Source organism: Mastigoproctus giganteus, chromosome 4, assembly GCF_048544385.1.
Source record: "Mastigoproctus giganteus isolate SK-2022 chromosome 4, ASM4854438v1, whole genome shotgun sequence".
NCBI classification, from domain to species: Eukaryota; Metazoa; Arthropoda; class Arachnida; order Uropygi; family Thelyphonidae; genus Mastigoproctus; species Mastigoproctus giganteus.
In genome coordinates this window covers 84,798,155-84,812,177 of record NC_143578.1, presented here as the reverse complement: position 1 = coordinate 84,812,177, position 14,023 = coordinate 84,798,155, and the positions used below count along the sequence as shown (strand labels likewise).

At 37.1% G+C, this 14,023-nt stretch overlaps 1 protein-coding gene across 5 annotated transcripts in view; it reads left to right on the top strand.

Annotated features, from left to right (window-relative positions):
• Positions 1 to 14,023, top strand: part of Alg12 (Alg12 alpha-1,6-mannosyltransferase) — a 295,448-nt gene that overhangs the window by 64,625 nt on the left and 216,800 nt on the right. For all 5 annotated transcript variants that reach the window (XM_090371645.1, XM_090371647.1, XM_090371643.1 and 2 more), the window contains 2 exons: positions 5,261 to 5,393; positions 11,621 to 11,794. In XM_090371645.1, coding sequence (XP_090227771.1) covers positions 5,261 to 5,393; positions 11,621 to 11,794 — 307 coding nt within the window. The remainder of the gene's footprint in view (positions 1 to 5,260; positions 5,394 to 11,620; positions 11,795 to 14,023) is intronic.

Here is a 14,023-nt window from a genome sequence, read left to right as displayed (position 1 = left end):
AATTTCGCAAGATTATTTAATGAAAAAACTTTCGTGCCTACAGGCCAGTAAGGCTCCTGGAGTTGATGGAATATACCCTATAATCTTAAGGGAGGCAGCAAGTGAGTGCATTGAACCATTGAGGCTAATTACACGAGCATCACTAGACTCTGGGGAGATTCCCTTGGATTGGAAAAGTGCCAATGTATCTCCCATACATAAAGGTAGCCCTAAGAGTGAAGTGGGAAATTATCGGCCTGTCAGTCTTACTTCAGTGGTAGGGAAAATCATGGAGGCAATGATCAAAGCTGGAATTCAGGATCATTTGGATCGAATTGAAATTCTCAAGGATACTCAGCATGGTTTTGTAAAGGGAAAATCATGTTTAATAAATCTGGTTCGCTCTTTTGAAAGGGTCACTCACGAGCTGGATTTAGGGAATAATTTCGACATTGTTTATTTAGATTTCAGCAAAGCTTTTGACTCAGTCCCACATGATCGGTTGCTTTATAAGCTGGAACAGGTTGGAATCACTGGAAAAATCCTTAGATGGATAGAAGGATGGCTTCAGGGTAGGAGGCAGAGGGTTCTGATAAATGGCTATTCCTCAGATTGGGTTGATGTAAGAAGTGGGGTTCCCCAAGGATCAGTATTAGGACCACTGTTCTTTTTAATTTTCATAAACGACATTGAGGGCGTGATGTCTAAATTTGCAGATGATGTTAAAATTGGTAGAGTAGTTAATGATCACTGTCAAGCTGAGCTTCTTCAGAGAGACCTAGATAGACGTCAGGAATGGTCAGAAAAATGGCAGCTATGCTTTAATCAAACAAAGTGTAAGGTATTACACCTGGGAAACAGTAATCCCAAAATAACTTATTCACTTGGTGGAGCAACTAAACCCAGTACTGCAGGAAAGGGACTTGGGTGTTACGATATGGTCAGACAGGAAATTCTCTGAGCATGGTAAACAGGTTGCAAGGAAGGCCCATGGTGTCCTATCGATGATCTATCGAACTTTTGCAAGTAGAGATAGGGACGTGATAATCCCATTATATAAAGCTTTTGTTAGACCACACTTGTAATACTGTGTTCAAGTATGGAGACCGCACCTAAAAAATGTCATTGAGCTTCTTGAAAGGGTGCAAAGACGGGTAATTTGCCTGGTGAGATCGGCAAAAGGGCGTCCTTATGAAGAAAGACTTCGAATATGTGGGTTGCAGAGTTTGGAAACTAGACACCTTAGAGGAGATTTGATTGAGGTGTTTAAGGCTCTGAGAGGCATCAGTAAAATGAATGAGGACAAAATTTTCAAGATTATAAATGATGCTAGAACTAGGGGACATAAATTCAAGTTACGGGAGGAAATGTTTAGATTGGACTGCAGGAAGTTATTTTAGCCAGCGAGTTATACATTACTCGAATAAGTTGCCTACATGGGTGGTAGAGGCTGACAGTTTGGGGAAATTCAAAGGTCATCTGGATAGTACCTTCGGGTAAGGGATGATAGGTTTAATTTCCTTTTCTTTTATTAATTATTATTTATTTATTTATTTATGATTATTTTTTTTATCATTGTTTTATTCGTTTTTTTTTTTTTTTCTTTTTTTTTTTTGGCTGGTGCAGCATAAACCATAGGCTTTCTTGCACCATGCGGCCATTACTAATACTATGAGGAGGCATGCCACAACTGAGTGTGGACCGCAGCAGACCTCGAGTGTCACGTACTGAATGTCCAAACCATTCAAAATATGAGCAAATAAAATAAAGTAAAATAAAACAGTAAAGTTATAAAAATAAAAGGAATTAAAAATTAAAGAAATTAAAAATTTAAAGTAAAAATAAATTTTTGAAAAAAAAATATATAATAATAAAATAAAATAAAAAAAAACAGAAAAATTAAAGATAAAAATAAATTAATAAAACAAATAAAAATCCTGCAGCAGTGCAAGACTGGTGCCAGCAGATGATCCTGTCTCAGGACCAGCCTGGGGCCAGCAGGAGATAGAAGTCAGGAAGACACAGTGATATCGTTCGCTGTTGTACAAGTATGATTACTAACTGTCCAAGTCGAAGGTGGTAGTGCAGATGGTACTTGAGCTAAAAGTGGTGTTATCATGAGATGGCGATGATCTGGACTGGAGATAGAGCTGGGGATAGGAGTACTTCCTGAAACTGAGTCACTATTGATGAGTTGTCCACATCTGGCAATGACTTTATGTGCAAAATCTTGCAGAAGATGAAATTTTTCTTTGGAGTCAGAGAGAGAGAGAGAGAGAGAGAGAGAGAGAGAGAGAGAGAGAGAGAGAGAGAGAGAGAGAGAGAGAGAGAGATGACTCATTGCCTGGAGAAAATGGTTGACACGCAGCAGACAGAGGCAGGCTGACAAAGATCCAAGTAATATGGACAGGTGAAAAGAACATGCTGCCAGTCTTCTGGGCTGCCACAGTTACAGAGGGGAGAATCAGACAAGTTAAACATAGCAAGTTTAGCATGAAGGGAGCCATGACCAGTTAGAAGAAAAAGAGTGTGGAGACTCGCACTGAACCATTTTAGAATAGACTTTTGTAAGGCAAAGGACACAGATGGAATAAACTTTTTTGTGACCATACCTTTAGAAGAAGAAGACCATTGATCTTGCCAGAGTTGAACCAGGTGGTTCCAGCAATGAGTTTTTTTTTCAGTTTTAGGATCTCAGTGGATATTAACAGTTAAGTCTAAAAAATCATTTGGAATGGCATGTCTAAGGTAATAACAAAAACCTCGATAAACGATTTGGAGGTCCAGAGGCAGGCAACCATTTAAAACCTGGAGCGCAGTGGCCGAGACAGTGTGACAGGTATGACTCATCATTAAGAGTGTACGTCTTTGTATAGAGGAGAGTTTCTTTTGGATGGCAGTCTTTTTTAGTATACTAAAACCAGGCGCAACTCCAGAGGTACAAATCGGAACAAATACTACTTTGCACAAAAGACAAAGGGTACAATAGTTAATACCCCAGGATTGATGTGAAAGACTGACAAGCATTGATGTATACTTGGCTATTTTATCATGAAGGTGCAAGACATGTTTCTAGAAGTTTAACTTATGATCTAGAATAATACCCAAAAATTTATATGTCAACCATGGAGAGAGAACTACCAAAAAGTTTAACAGTCGGAAGCCTGAAAATGTTAAGGTTGCTCTTAAAATCAAGAAGCTTAGGCTTGTTAGGAGAAATGGTAAGTTTATTAATAGCGGATCAAGAGTGCAGATCATTCATGATGCTACTGGCAGTGCTTTCCAAAGAAGCATGAGAATTACCAAGGACAAGAAGGGTTAGAGCATTGGCATATGCTATTTCAGAAGCATTGGGATTTAATAATATAAAGTGCATCATTGTGGTAAAGTTTCAATGCCCCAAAAATATTCTAAAAGCCACTTTGTGACATCTCCCCCTCCCCAAATTCTCAGCCAGATCATAAAAGTTTTTTTGGCAAGCGGAGATGCCCTTCTGTCACTCCTGATTAGTGAAAGCTGGTGAGAGCTAATATCAGCTGCATCATATGGCCAGTCATGTGAGATTAGTCATATAGAATTCGGGATGCCGTGGTAAGAAAAGATTGCTATACTTGCCATATCTGAGTACAGTCCACAAAATACCTCCCCATACATCTGGCATTGGTTGACCTAATAAAACGTTGAGATTTAACTTTTATTCACAGCACTTCTTTTTAATCAATTAATTAAATTTATAATTACTTTACCTTTAATTTATTTACAGTACTTCTGATATTACTATAGAAACAAATTAAATTTTATATTTATTGCAAGAAAATCACCAGCAGTCATAGTATGTGACTGTTGGTGATTTTTGTGCCCATTCAGTGCCTCTTAGTATTAGTAGTGGCAAATGGTGCAAGAAAGAAAGTTTATACAGCATCAACTAAAAAAAAAATAAAAAAAAAATCAATTTCATCTATACAGTCTCTCCATTAGTTTGTCTAGTCTTTCCTGAATTTATTTAAACTATCCACTTCCACAATAACAGAGGGAAGCTTATTCTGACAATCAACCATCTATTTGCTAAAGGCAAACTTCCACACATCTATTCTGCAACCATTGTTCCTCAATTTGAATTTATATTCCCTCATGTGTAAGTCTAAGCAAGAGAAAGAATCCCATGAGCATTGAACTTGCTCAGTCTATCCAAAGCTTTAACCACCTCAATCAGATCACCTTGCAGGTGCCTATTTTCCAGATACTGCAATTTGCAGAAATGAAGCCTTTCTTGGTATGACCGCCCTATTGTTCCCTTCAGGCCTCCCTATTGAGGCCTCCAGACCTCAATGCTCTACTCACGATGTGACCCAACCATTGCCTTATACAAAGGGATAATCATTTCCCTACTCCTGCTGGCAAAAACCCATAAGCTGGCCTGGTAGCCTATCACTGGTGCTCAGTCCATTCAAAGCTTTAAATGCCTCAATCGAATCACCTTGCAGATGCCTATTCTCCAGATACTGCTATTTGTAGAACTGGGGTCTTTCTTGGTGGGGCCACCCTTTCATTCCCTTCACCAGTCTAGTTCCCTTTTTACCCTCCAGCAGCTCTATATCCTTCATAAAATGAGGCCTCCAGACCTCAATGCAATACTCATGTTGTGGGCTGACCATTGCCTTATACAAAGCGATAATCACCTCCCTACCCCTGCTAGAAAAATTCCTTGATATCATTGACAAAATCCCATAAGCTGGCCTGGCAGCCTGTCTTCACTCCAAGAGCTTCATATCTGACTTCACAATTACCCTCAGATCTTTTTCATTTTTCACTACACTGAGTGTAGTACCATACTTCCTGTTCATTAGATAATCACTGGCCTCACACGTACTTACAGAGAATTGCAAGTTTAATTTTGGCTCATGTCACTAACCTGCGTCATTCCTATGCCCCCCCCACCACCATGAATTACGAGTTTTTCTGAGTGCTTAAATCCATTTTCATTGACATTAACAAAAACTATTGCTCCTCTTCTGTTCTAATGAGTACCACTTCACAAAACATATTCTTTTGCTAAATGTAATACATTAATTTTGATATCATTTGCTTAGGAATTTTCATATTTATTGATCACTGCTCTCTGTTTCTACTTTAAAGTCAGAAACCTCTTGTGATGCTATTGAATATATTTACAATAAAAAGGTTTGTACTTTTGTTTGTATTACTCTTATTAATCGTAAAGGTGAAAAGAAGGCACATTGTAGATGAATTTTATCAACATTCTTAACAATTTTTCTTTCAGTATGATCACTTGGAATTTCCTGGTGTTGTTCCCCGTACTTTTATTGGTCCATTGGTGGTAGCTGCTTTATCTTATCCCCTTTTCAATATTATCACCATTTTTGGACTTAGCAAATTTTTAACTCAGTATGTTGGTGAGTAAAAATATAAGTTATATAATTGTCTTTTAGAGTTACTTTCATTATTATTATACTATTTTAATCAGTTGGAATTCAGGCATAAAAATTATTCTTCTCATCATAAAATATCTACTCTCTCATCACTGAAATTCAGCACAAACCTTGGTGGACATTTGGTGGAATTTGGAGTCTGTTGTATTGACAGTTGTTTCCTAGCATCAGCAAATAAATAACATTATACTTCACTTTGTTTTTATTATAGTAGATGAATGTATGTTATGTGTGATGTTTAAAAAGTACATTAAAAAAATAACAATTTTTTAAGATTAAAATATCCACTGTTCCTAGTCATTAGGCATTGGACATATTTGTTTTTTTATTTTTCTTGTTTTGTACTTTAAAATATATCCCAAACTTTTTTTTTTGCACATTTTTTTTAACACTATGGATATAGCGAGTAGATAAAGAAAAATATTAAAACAACAATTTTTTTTTAAGTGGTGGTATTTCTGGTTATCATTACAATAATATATATTAATTACTAAGCTTTCTCTCTCTCTCTCTCTCTCTCTCTCTCTCTCTCTCTCTCTCTCTCTCTCTCTCTCTCTCTCTCTCACACACACACACTACAACACTTCATATATATTTATAAAGTGTTTCAAAAAATTGGACCAAGTATTACCATTCAGGTTTTTGAAATTTTACAATTTAACTTTTTTCCTAATTAAAAATTTTTTTTCCCTCAATGGTAAAGTTGTTCCCCATCCTTTTTGTCTAAAAACGTAATCGGTTAAGCAAATGTAAACCAATATTTTTTTTATTTAAAGAAAAACACCAATGATTGCTTTTCAGGAGGCATGTTTAACTGTTGAACAGCTAGTTGTACAAGAGCAGTTATCTTGTGTCTGCTCTTGCAAATCCAATGCGCCATTAAAAACCAAATCAAATTAAATCAAAAACTCTTGCAAATAGTGAATGACAGAAGAAATATTTCTTCAAATAGGCCTTGGCATCAGTAAATTAACTGCCATGTCCATTTTAAATTCTATGCAGTGGGGCCAACTAATGATGTTACCAACAGCAAATTCTAAATGGGAAGCATTCAAAGAATTCATTTTGAAAGCTACTAGGCTTTTCATACCAACTAAGAAATATTGTTCAAGGTTTAGGCCTGAATGGATGTCAAATGAACTAATGAGACATGTGGCAGAGAAGAAAATTTCATGGGATGCATATAAACTATCAAGTTAGTAGAAGCCTGTGGTAAATATAAGCTGACCTCTATCAAGTCACAAAGGAGGTTAGACAGGCGAAAGCAGATTACAAGAAATCCTTGGCAAACAATGCAAAGAAAAACAGCAAAATGTTCTTTACTTATGTAACCTCTAGAAGGGAGGGGATGAATCAGATTGGTCCACTTGATATCAATGGTGGTTTGACTGTTGATGATGCTGCTCAAGTAGCTGACAAACCGAATGAGTACTTTGCAGACACATTCACGCATGAGGAGATATTCAGGGAGGGGAATGCCAGAAGTTTATCAAACTCTGGCAGGGAGCTGAATGATTTTGTAATAACTGCGAGCAAAGTGGAGGAGAAATTGTTGAAGTTAAACATAATAAAAGCACCTGGGGTGAATGGAATCTATCAAGTTATATTAAAGGAGGCAGCAAAGGAACTAAGCAAACCCTTAGCCATAATTATGAGAGCTGCTTGGACTCAGGGGAGGTCTCCCCGTGGACTGAAGATGTGCAAATGTGTCCCCAATTCACAAAGGGTGACTCGAGTAATTACAGACTGGTTAGTTTAACTTCTGTTCCAGGGAAATTACTGGAGGCACTGGTGAAAGAAGCACTGCAGCATCATCTAGACAAGGCTGCAGTTATAATTCAGACACAGCATGGGTTTGTTGAGGGGAAGCCTTGTCTGACCAATTTGATTGGATACTATGATGTGGTCACAAAGGAACTGGATGCAAAAAATAATTTTGATATCATATACTTGGATTTTAGGAAAGCTTTTGATACTGTTGCACATGGAAGACTATTGTACAAATTGGAGCAGTATGGCATAAACGGATGGTTGAGTGGGAGAAGACAGAGAGTGGTGATCAGTGGACTAATGTTATTAGTGGGGTACCCCAGGGTTCGGGCCCATCGTTGTTCATTGTTCTCTATATAAACCTTGATGAAGGTATATCAGGCTTAATGTCCAAGTTTGAGGATGATATTAAGGTTCGCAGGGTTATTAATGACAATATGCTACTGCAACAGGATCTAGAAAAATTGAGCAGAACAGCTAAAAGGTGTCAACCAAGGTTTAACATTGACAAATGTAAAGTACTGCCTATGGTTAGCAGTAACCCCAGAGTAACATATCAACTGTGTGGTACTGCACTCAGTTTAGTAGAGAATGAAAAAGACCTGAGCACTGCTTAGAAATTTTCTGAGCAGTGTAGACAATCTGCAAGAATAGCTCATGGTGTCTTTTCGATGATATATACAGAATTTTTCTAGCAGGGATAAGGAGGTGATTATCCCCTTGTATAAGGTAATGGTCAAGCCAACCTTGTGTACTGTATAAAAGTCTGGCGGTCTTCTTTTAGGAAGGATGTAGAGCTGCTGGAACAAGTACGGAGATGGGCAACGAAATTGGTAAATGGAACAAAGGTTTGTTCTTATGAAGAAAGGCTTAAGTTCTGCAAATTGCAGCGTCTGGAGAGTAGGCACCTGCAAGACAATCTGATACAAGGCTTTGAATGGTTTGAGAAAGCTCATTGCTGATGGGATTCTTCCTCTTGCTCAGATTTATCGCCTGAGGGTACATAAATTCAAATCAAGGAAAGACAATTGTAGAATAAATGTGTGGAAATTTGCCTGTAGCCGGCGGGTGGTTGGAACAAACTTCCATCTGTCGTGGAAATTGACAGCTTAAATAAATTCAAAGCAGAACTAGACAAACAGTTGCAGTGAATGGCTGGGTGAAGTGGGAGTGTTTTTTTTTTTTTTTTTGTTTTTTTTTCGGCTGATGCTGCTATAAGCTTGCTTTCTTGCATAATGTCTCTGCTAATGCTAATAACTGCAATAATTGCGCCAACCTGTACATATCACAAATATTTTAATAAAATAAAACACAGAATAAAAGTGTGTATTTAATATGAAGATAGAATACAACAGTAAAACTATGGAATTAAAAGCAATAAAAATAATAAATAGATTAAATTAAAATATATGAATATTATGGAGTTAAAAGCAATAAAAACAACATTGAAACTTTCAAATGTGACCACTTCCTTTGTCAACAGTGGAAAACTTTACCAGTATGGTACATCCTTAAATAATATTAGTAGGCTCACAGCTTCTGTTGCACTGTCACAATTCTGTTGCACTACTGGAAGAGCATAGGAATTATCCTCCACACATGCTTGGAAACCGGAAATATCCTGAGAGCAAGCCAGTTGGCACCTTTCATTCCATCCAAGGAGCATGGTCTTGAAGAGGGGATGAATACAGACTCCCCTATCTCTATTAATGATGTTAAGTTCTGAAAAACAAATTTGTAACTTCAGCCATTTCTGTTAAAATTGATCTTTCACCCAGAAATGCTCAATGGTAAAATTTTCCATTATCAGCAGACTCTATTGCTTTTAGTGTTAGTATTGATATATATAATGCAAGGAAGCCACAGGCTTTACTGCACAAGCCAAAAAAAAAAATAGATAAGAAAATACAAATTATGCATTTCCCACATTGTGTGGGAATCTATCCAGGTGACCTTTGAATTTCTTCAAACTGTCAGCCTCGGCCACCTGCGGAAGCAACTTGTTCCAATAATCAGTGACTTGCTACATAAAATAAAACTTCCTACAGTATAGTCTAAACCTCTTCTTCTCTAATTCAGATTTATGGCCCCTAGTTCTGGAATTCTTTATGGCAGTGAAAATTCTGCCTTCATTCATTTTAATAACCCTTTCTTGAACTTTATAAACATCAAGCAGATCCACTCTAAGGTGCCTAGTTGCCAAGCTCTGTAACCCACATAAATCAAGTCATTGCTCATACAATCATCCTTTTGCTGATCACACTATGTGAGTTGCCTATCTTTGGACCCTTTCAAGGAGCTCAGTATCTTGTTCATTGTTCTCTATATAAATCTTGATGAAGATATATCAGGCTTAATGTCCAAGTTTGAGGATGATATAAAGGTTCGCTTTATATGTCCATGTTTGAGGATGATATAAATGTTTGCTATTTTTAAATGAAGTGGGATTATGACCTTATCTCTACAGGATAATGTTCAACCAATCATTAATAGGACACCATGGGCTTTCCTGGCCATCTGTTTACATCGCTGCTCAGAAAACTTCATATCTGCCCACACTGTGACTCCCAAATCCCTTCCTTTCTCTGCAGTTTTTAATTAAACTCTACCAAGTGTATAATTTATTTTTGGGTAACTATTCTCCAAGTGTAAGACCTTGCATTTTGCTGCATTTAAACATAGCTGCCACTTTTCTGACCATTTTTGAAGCCTATTCAAGTCATCCTGCTTGTCACTGATCATTAATGACTCTCCCAATCTTTATCTCATCTGCAAATTTTGACTTCATGCCCTATATCCCTTTAACAATTTTGTTTATGAAAATTAGAAATAATAGTGGTTCAAGAACTGATCCTTGGGAGACTCCACTTCTGACGTTTCACCAATCTGACGAATATCCATTGATCACAACCTTCTGCTTTCTGCCCTCGCAGCCACACTGCTATCCATCCTAGAATCTTTCAGTAATCCCAATAGGTTCCAGCTGATACAGTAACCTCTCATGATGGACTGAGTCAAATGCTTTGCTAAAATCCAAATAAACTATGTCAAAATTGTTCCCTACATCCAGCTCATGAGTAACATGATTTTCCCTTAACAAAACTAGGTTATGTTCTTCAGAATGCCATTTCTTTTTAAATGTTTTTGGATTGCACTCTAAATCATTGCCTAGAGGCAATGACTTCAGTGGCAGGGAAAGTCTTCTAAGACTTTCCCTGCCGCTGAAGCCAGACTAACCAGTCTGTGGTTACTGACTTTACTCTTAGAACTACCTTCTACCTTTATGTATTGGTGATATGTTGGCACTTCTCCAATCCATAGGAATCTCCTCCGAGTCCAAAGACTCGGAGGAGATTCCTATGGATTGGAGCGTGTGCTCTTTGCACCCAGAGAGCACATGCTCTTTGGGTGCAACTCGCAAAACATCTGTTTATACCTATTCTATTTATTACTTGAATTTTATGATTTATGGTTGATTTTTTTTTATTATTTTTTTTATTTTTATTTGGAATCTTGAAGTGTCCTGGTTAATCCAATCCCGGTAAATCGAGAGTCTGCTGTATTTCATTATCCTCCTCATGCAGTATTTTCTTAATGGTTTACATGCATTCGTGGCTTCTAAGTTTTTGCTTTAAAGATATTCCAGAATTCAAATATATTCACTCTCACTCTGGAATTCTGCATAATTAATTGATGCAATATGGCACCCTAAACTGTCATAATCACCAAAGTGCTGTATGAGCTTTTATTTTACAATATTTATTTATTGACGTCTTTTGGTCTCCTTGACCACAAATATATATATCATGGCAGATAACTTGGATGCCGTTTTACATGAAGTGCCACTGCCTGTGAATGTGTTAATTCAAAAAGCTTAGAAAGCATTAAAATGAAATGCAGCAAATAGATTCATTCACCATGGACATCACCTCTTGGATCTGAATGACCTCTCATTTGGCCAAGCCCACTTTACCTTCCTAGAAAAAATTTACTTGCAAGGAAAAAAGCCTTATTGTGGGAAAATCAGTTGTTCCCATTTTATATGTTTTTCCTTATGACAAAACAGATATCAGTTTCCTTCCCATTACATTCTGAGATTTGGCTTATACCATCATGGTATGGAGATTGATTAAAAAAAAAAAAAAAATTCTTTCAAAATAAATTCCAAAAATTGCAGTGTTGTAGTAAATTTTAAAATATTTCATTTGTATTGGAATGTATGAACACTTAAAATTTTTTCATAAATCCTAAAGTTATTGGGGCTGTTTATGCCATATAATGACATATAAATGATGATATGAGCAGTTTTATAAAATTAATTAGTATGCTAGTAAATTAATTAATTAGTTGCTAAATATGAGCTTAGAGTATTTGAGAAAATTTCAGAAGTTTAGCAATTCTTCTTTTTGTTTATTTTATAGTTCGAGCTATTTTGGGAAGTCTTGTGATTGTTGCTTTTGGTAAGTTCCGAAAATCTTTAGAAAAAGAATTTGGCTCTGTTGTGACAACATGGATGGCACTCATTACAGCATCCCAATTCCATTTTATGTATTACTTGTCTCGTCCTCTGCCCAATACATTTGCACTTATATTTGGTAAGTTGTTTGAAGACAAATAGCTTACTTAAGAAATTATCAGTAGATAATGACAAATAGATGTTACATCATTTGAAAAAAATGAATTGTTTTTATTTGGTTATTAATTTAAAGTATTTTTTATCATGCTTTTAAGAAAACCTTTGTTTTCCTGGATCATAAGTGTTCTGGTTCCAGGTGGTAGCTGTTGTCAGTGACTATTATCAGGGAAATGGGAAGGATATTTGTAAAAAGGATAGCTAGATTAGGACTAGGATTTGTCTGCTTGGGGCAAAAGTTGATGTAGAGCAGCTGTCGTCTTCTAAGAGTACAAAAGATGATATTTTATGCACATTGGTACCAACAGGGGCATAATCAGGTGGGGCAGAGGAGGCATAAAAAAAAAAAAAAAAAAAGTAAACTGCAGCCATTATCAACCCACTGCATGATGGAAGCCTCCTCAACAATTCATGTTGAAGGAAATGGACCATAATCTGCCACGGTGGTCCAGTGCGGGTTGGCAGATCGACCGTATTTAGCATTTAGGATCTTGAACCCCGGTCTACTCAGAGTGTGTGTGCTACTGCACTCCTGCTCCTGACCACTTGGCTACAGGAGGCATATGCCCCCCCTTAACCATGCATATAAGTGGTCGTAGGTCTATCTAAAAAAAAAACACTCAAAAACCTGGTTGTCATTCTCTCCCTTATGGTGATACCTGGATAAAATAGTGAGTACAATGATATTAAGAGTGGGGATCTGAGGATTTAATTAAGAAGTACAGGGCAATATTGAGAAAAAGTCACGAGTTAGGATTGAAATTGGCTGTATCTGCATTTTTGCCTAGACGAGATAGGAGGGAATGCATGATGAAGTCTTGTTAGTCAAGTTGTCCATGGAGAGACTGTGCAAGACTCATGAGATAGAATTTTTTTAGTGTGGTCTGTGCTTGTCAACAGTAGAGATTATTTTTACAGGGATGGGATACACTTAAAAATAAGGATTGCAGTAATATTTGCTGATGATATTAAGGCAGTGTTAGGTGGATTGGAAAACTGCTAACTTTGACTAATAGATAAATAGCAGTCACAGGTAGAGATGTGTCTTTCGATGCCACACATGGAAATCATGGTGTCAGGGATATACAAGACCTGCTGGGGGGGGGAGGGCGGTGCTCATGGAGGTGCATGCATACTTCCATGTACATTAATGCTTGGAGTATAGTAAATATATATTTGATAAATTTGAAGTACTGGTTAAGTCATCAAATGTAGACATTGTGGGGATATCAGAGACATGGTATCACTCAGACATGAGCAGCGCCATTTGAACATTTACATTTAAGTGAGCTGATATGTCTATTTGCCCACTGTGCTTCTGCACAATAGGTCTCCTCTGTGAAAAAAGGCCTACATGCCTAGGATTCATGTTAGAGCGATAATGTTGCGTCAATGAGAAACCAGGAAAATAAAATAAAATATAAACAGTTGGGTTAAAATTAATTTAATAACTGATTAGAGAAAAACAAAAGGTAATAAATGCAAAGCTTTCAGCTGTCATAGAAGAAGGCACCCTTCTTCTATGACAGTTACCGTTATTGTAAAAATACAGATTATCATGTGCGTGCCATGATGGTCATGCGTGCTACAGGTGCTTTCAACAATTAGCTGGTTGAAGTGGAGGCTTGTGGTTGTAGTTGCAATACTCGGGAATGCCCTGAGCACCAATGTTTGTCAGCTAGGAGGATGGTTACCCCAGTGATGGGGGTTGATGCAACATCCTCTGTTCCAGTTAAAGGAACCACTACAACATGAGATGTGGAGCAATTCCAATAAGACACAGTGACAGTAGTTGCGGGATCGGTCAATAATCTTGACATCATGGCATGAATCGACTACAACCACAAGCCTCCACTTCAAGCAGCTAATTGTTGCAAGCACCTGTAGCACGCAGTTGTCACCACTCATGACCACTATGGCATGCACGTGATATTCTGTATTTTTACAATAACGGTAATTGTCACAAATGAAAAGAGTGCCTTCCATCTGAAAGCTTTGTGTTTATTACCTTTTGTTTTTTGTTCTAATCAGTTATTAAACAAATTTTAACCCAACCATTTATATTTTATTTTATTTTCCCGGTTTCATATTATCTCTCTCTCTCTAGGTCTCCTCTGTTGATAATGTCTCAAACAAACAGTATTAGTGTGTTATTATAACTATATATAGAGATCCCAAACTCAAGATCAGC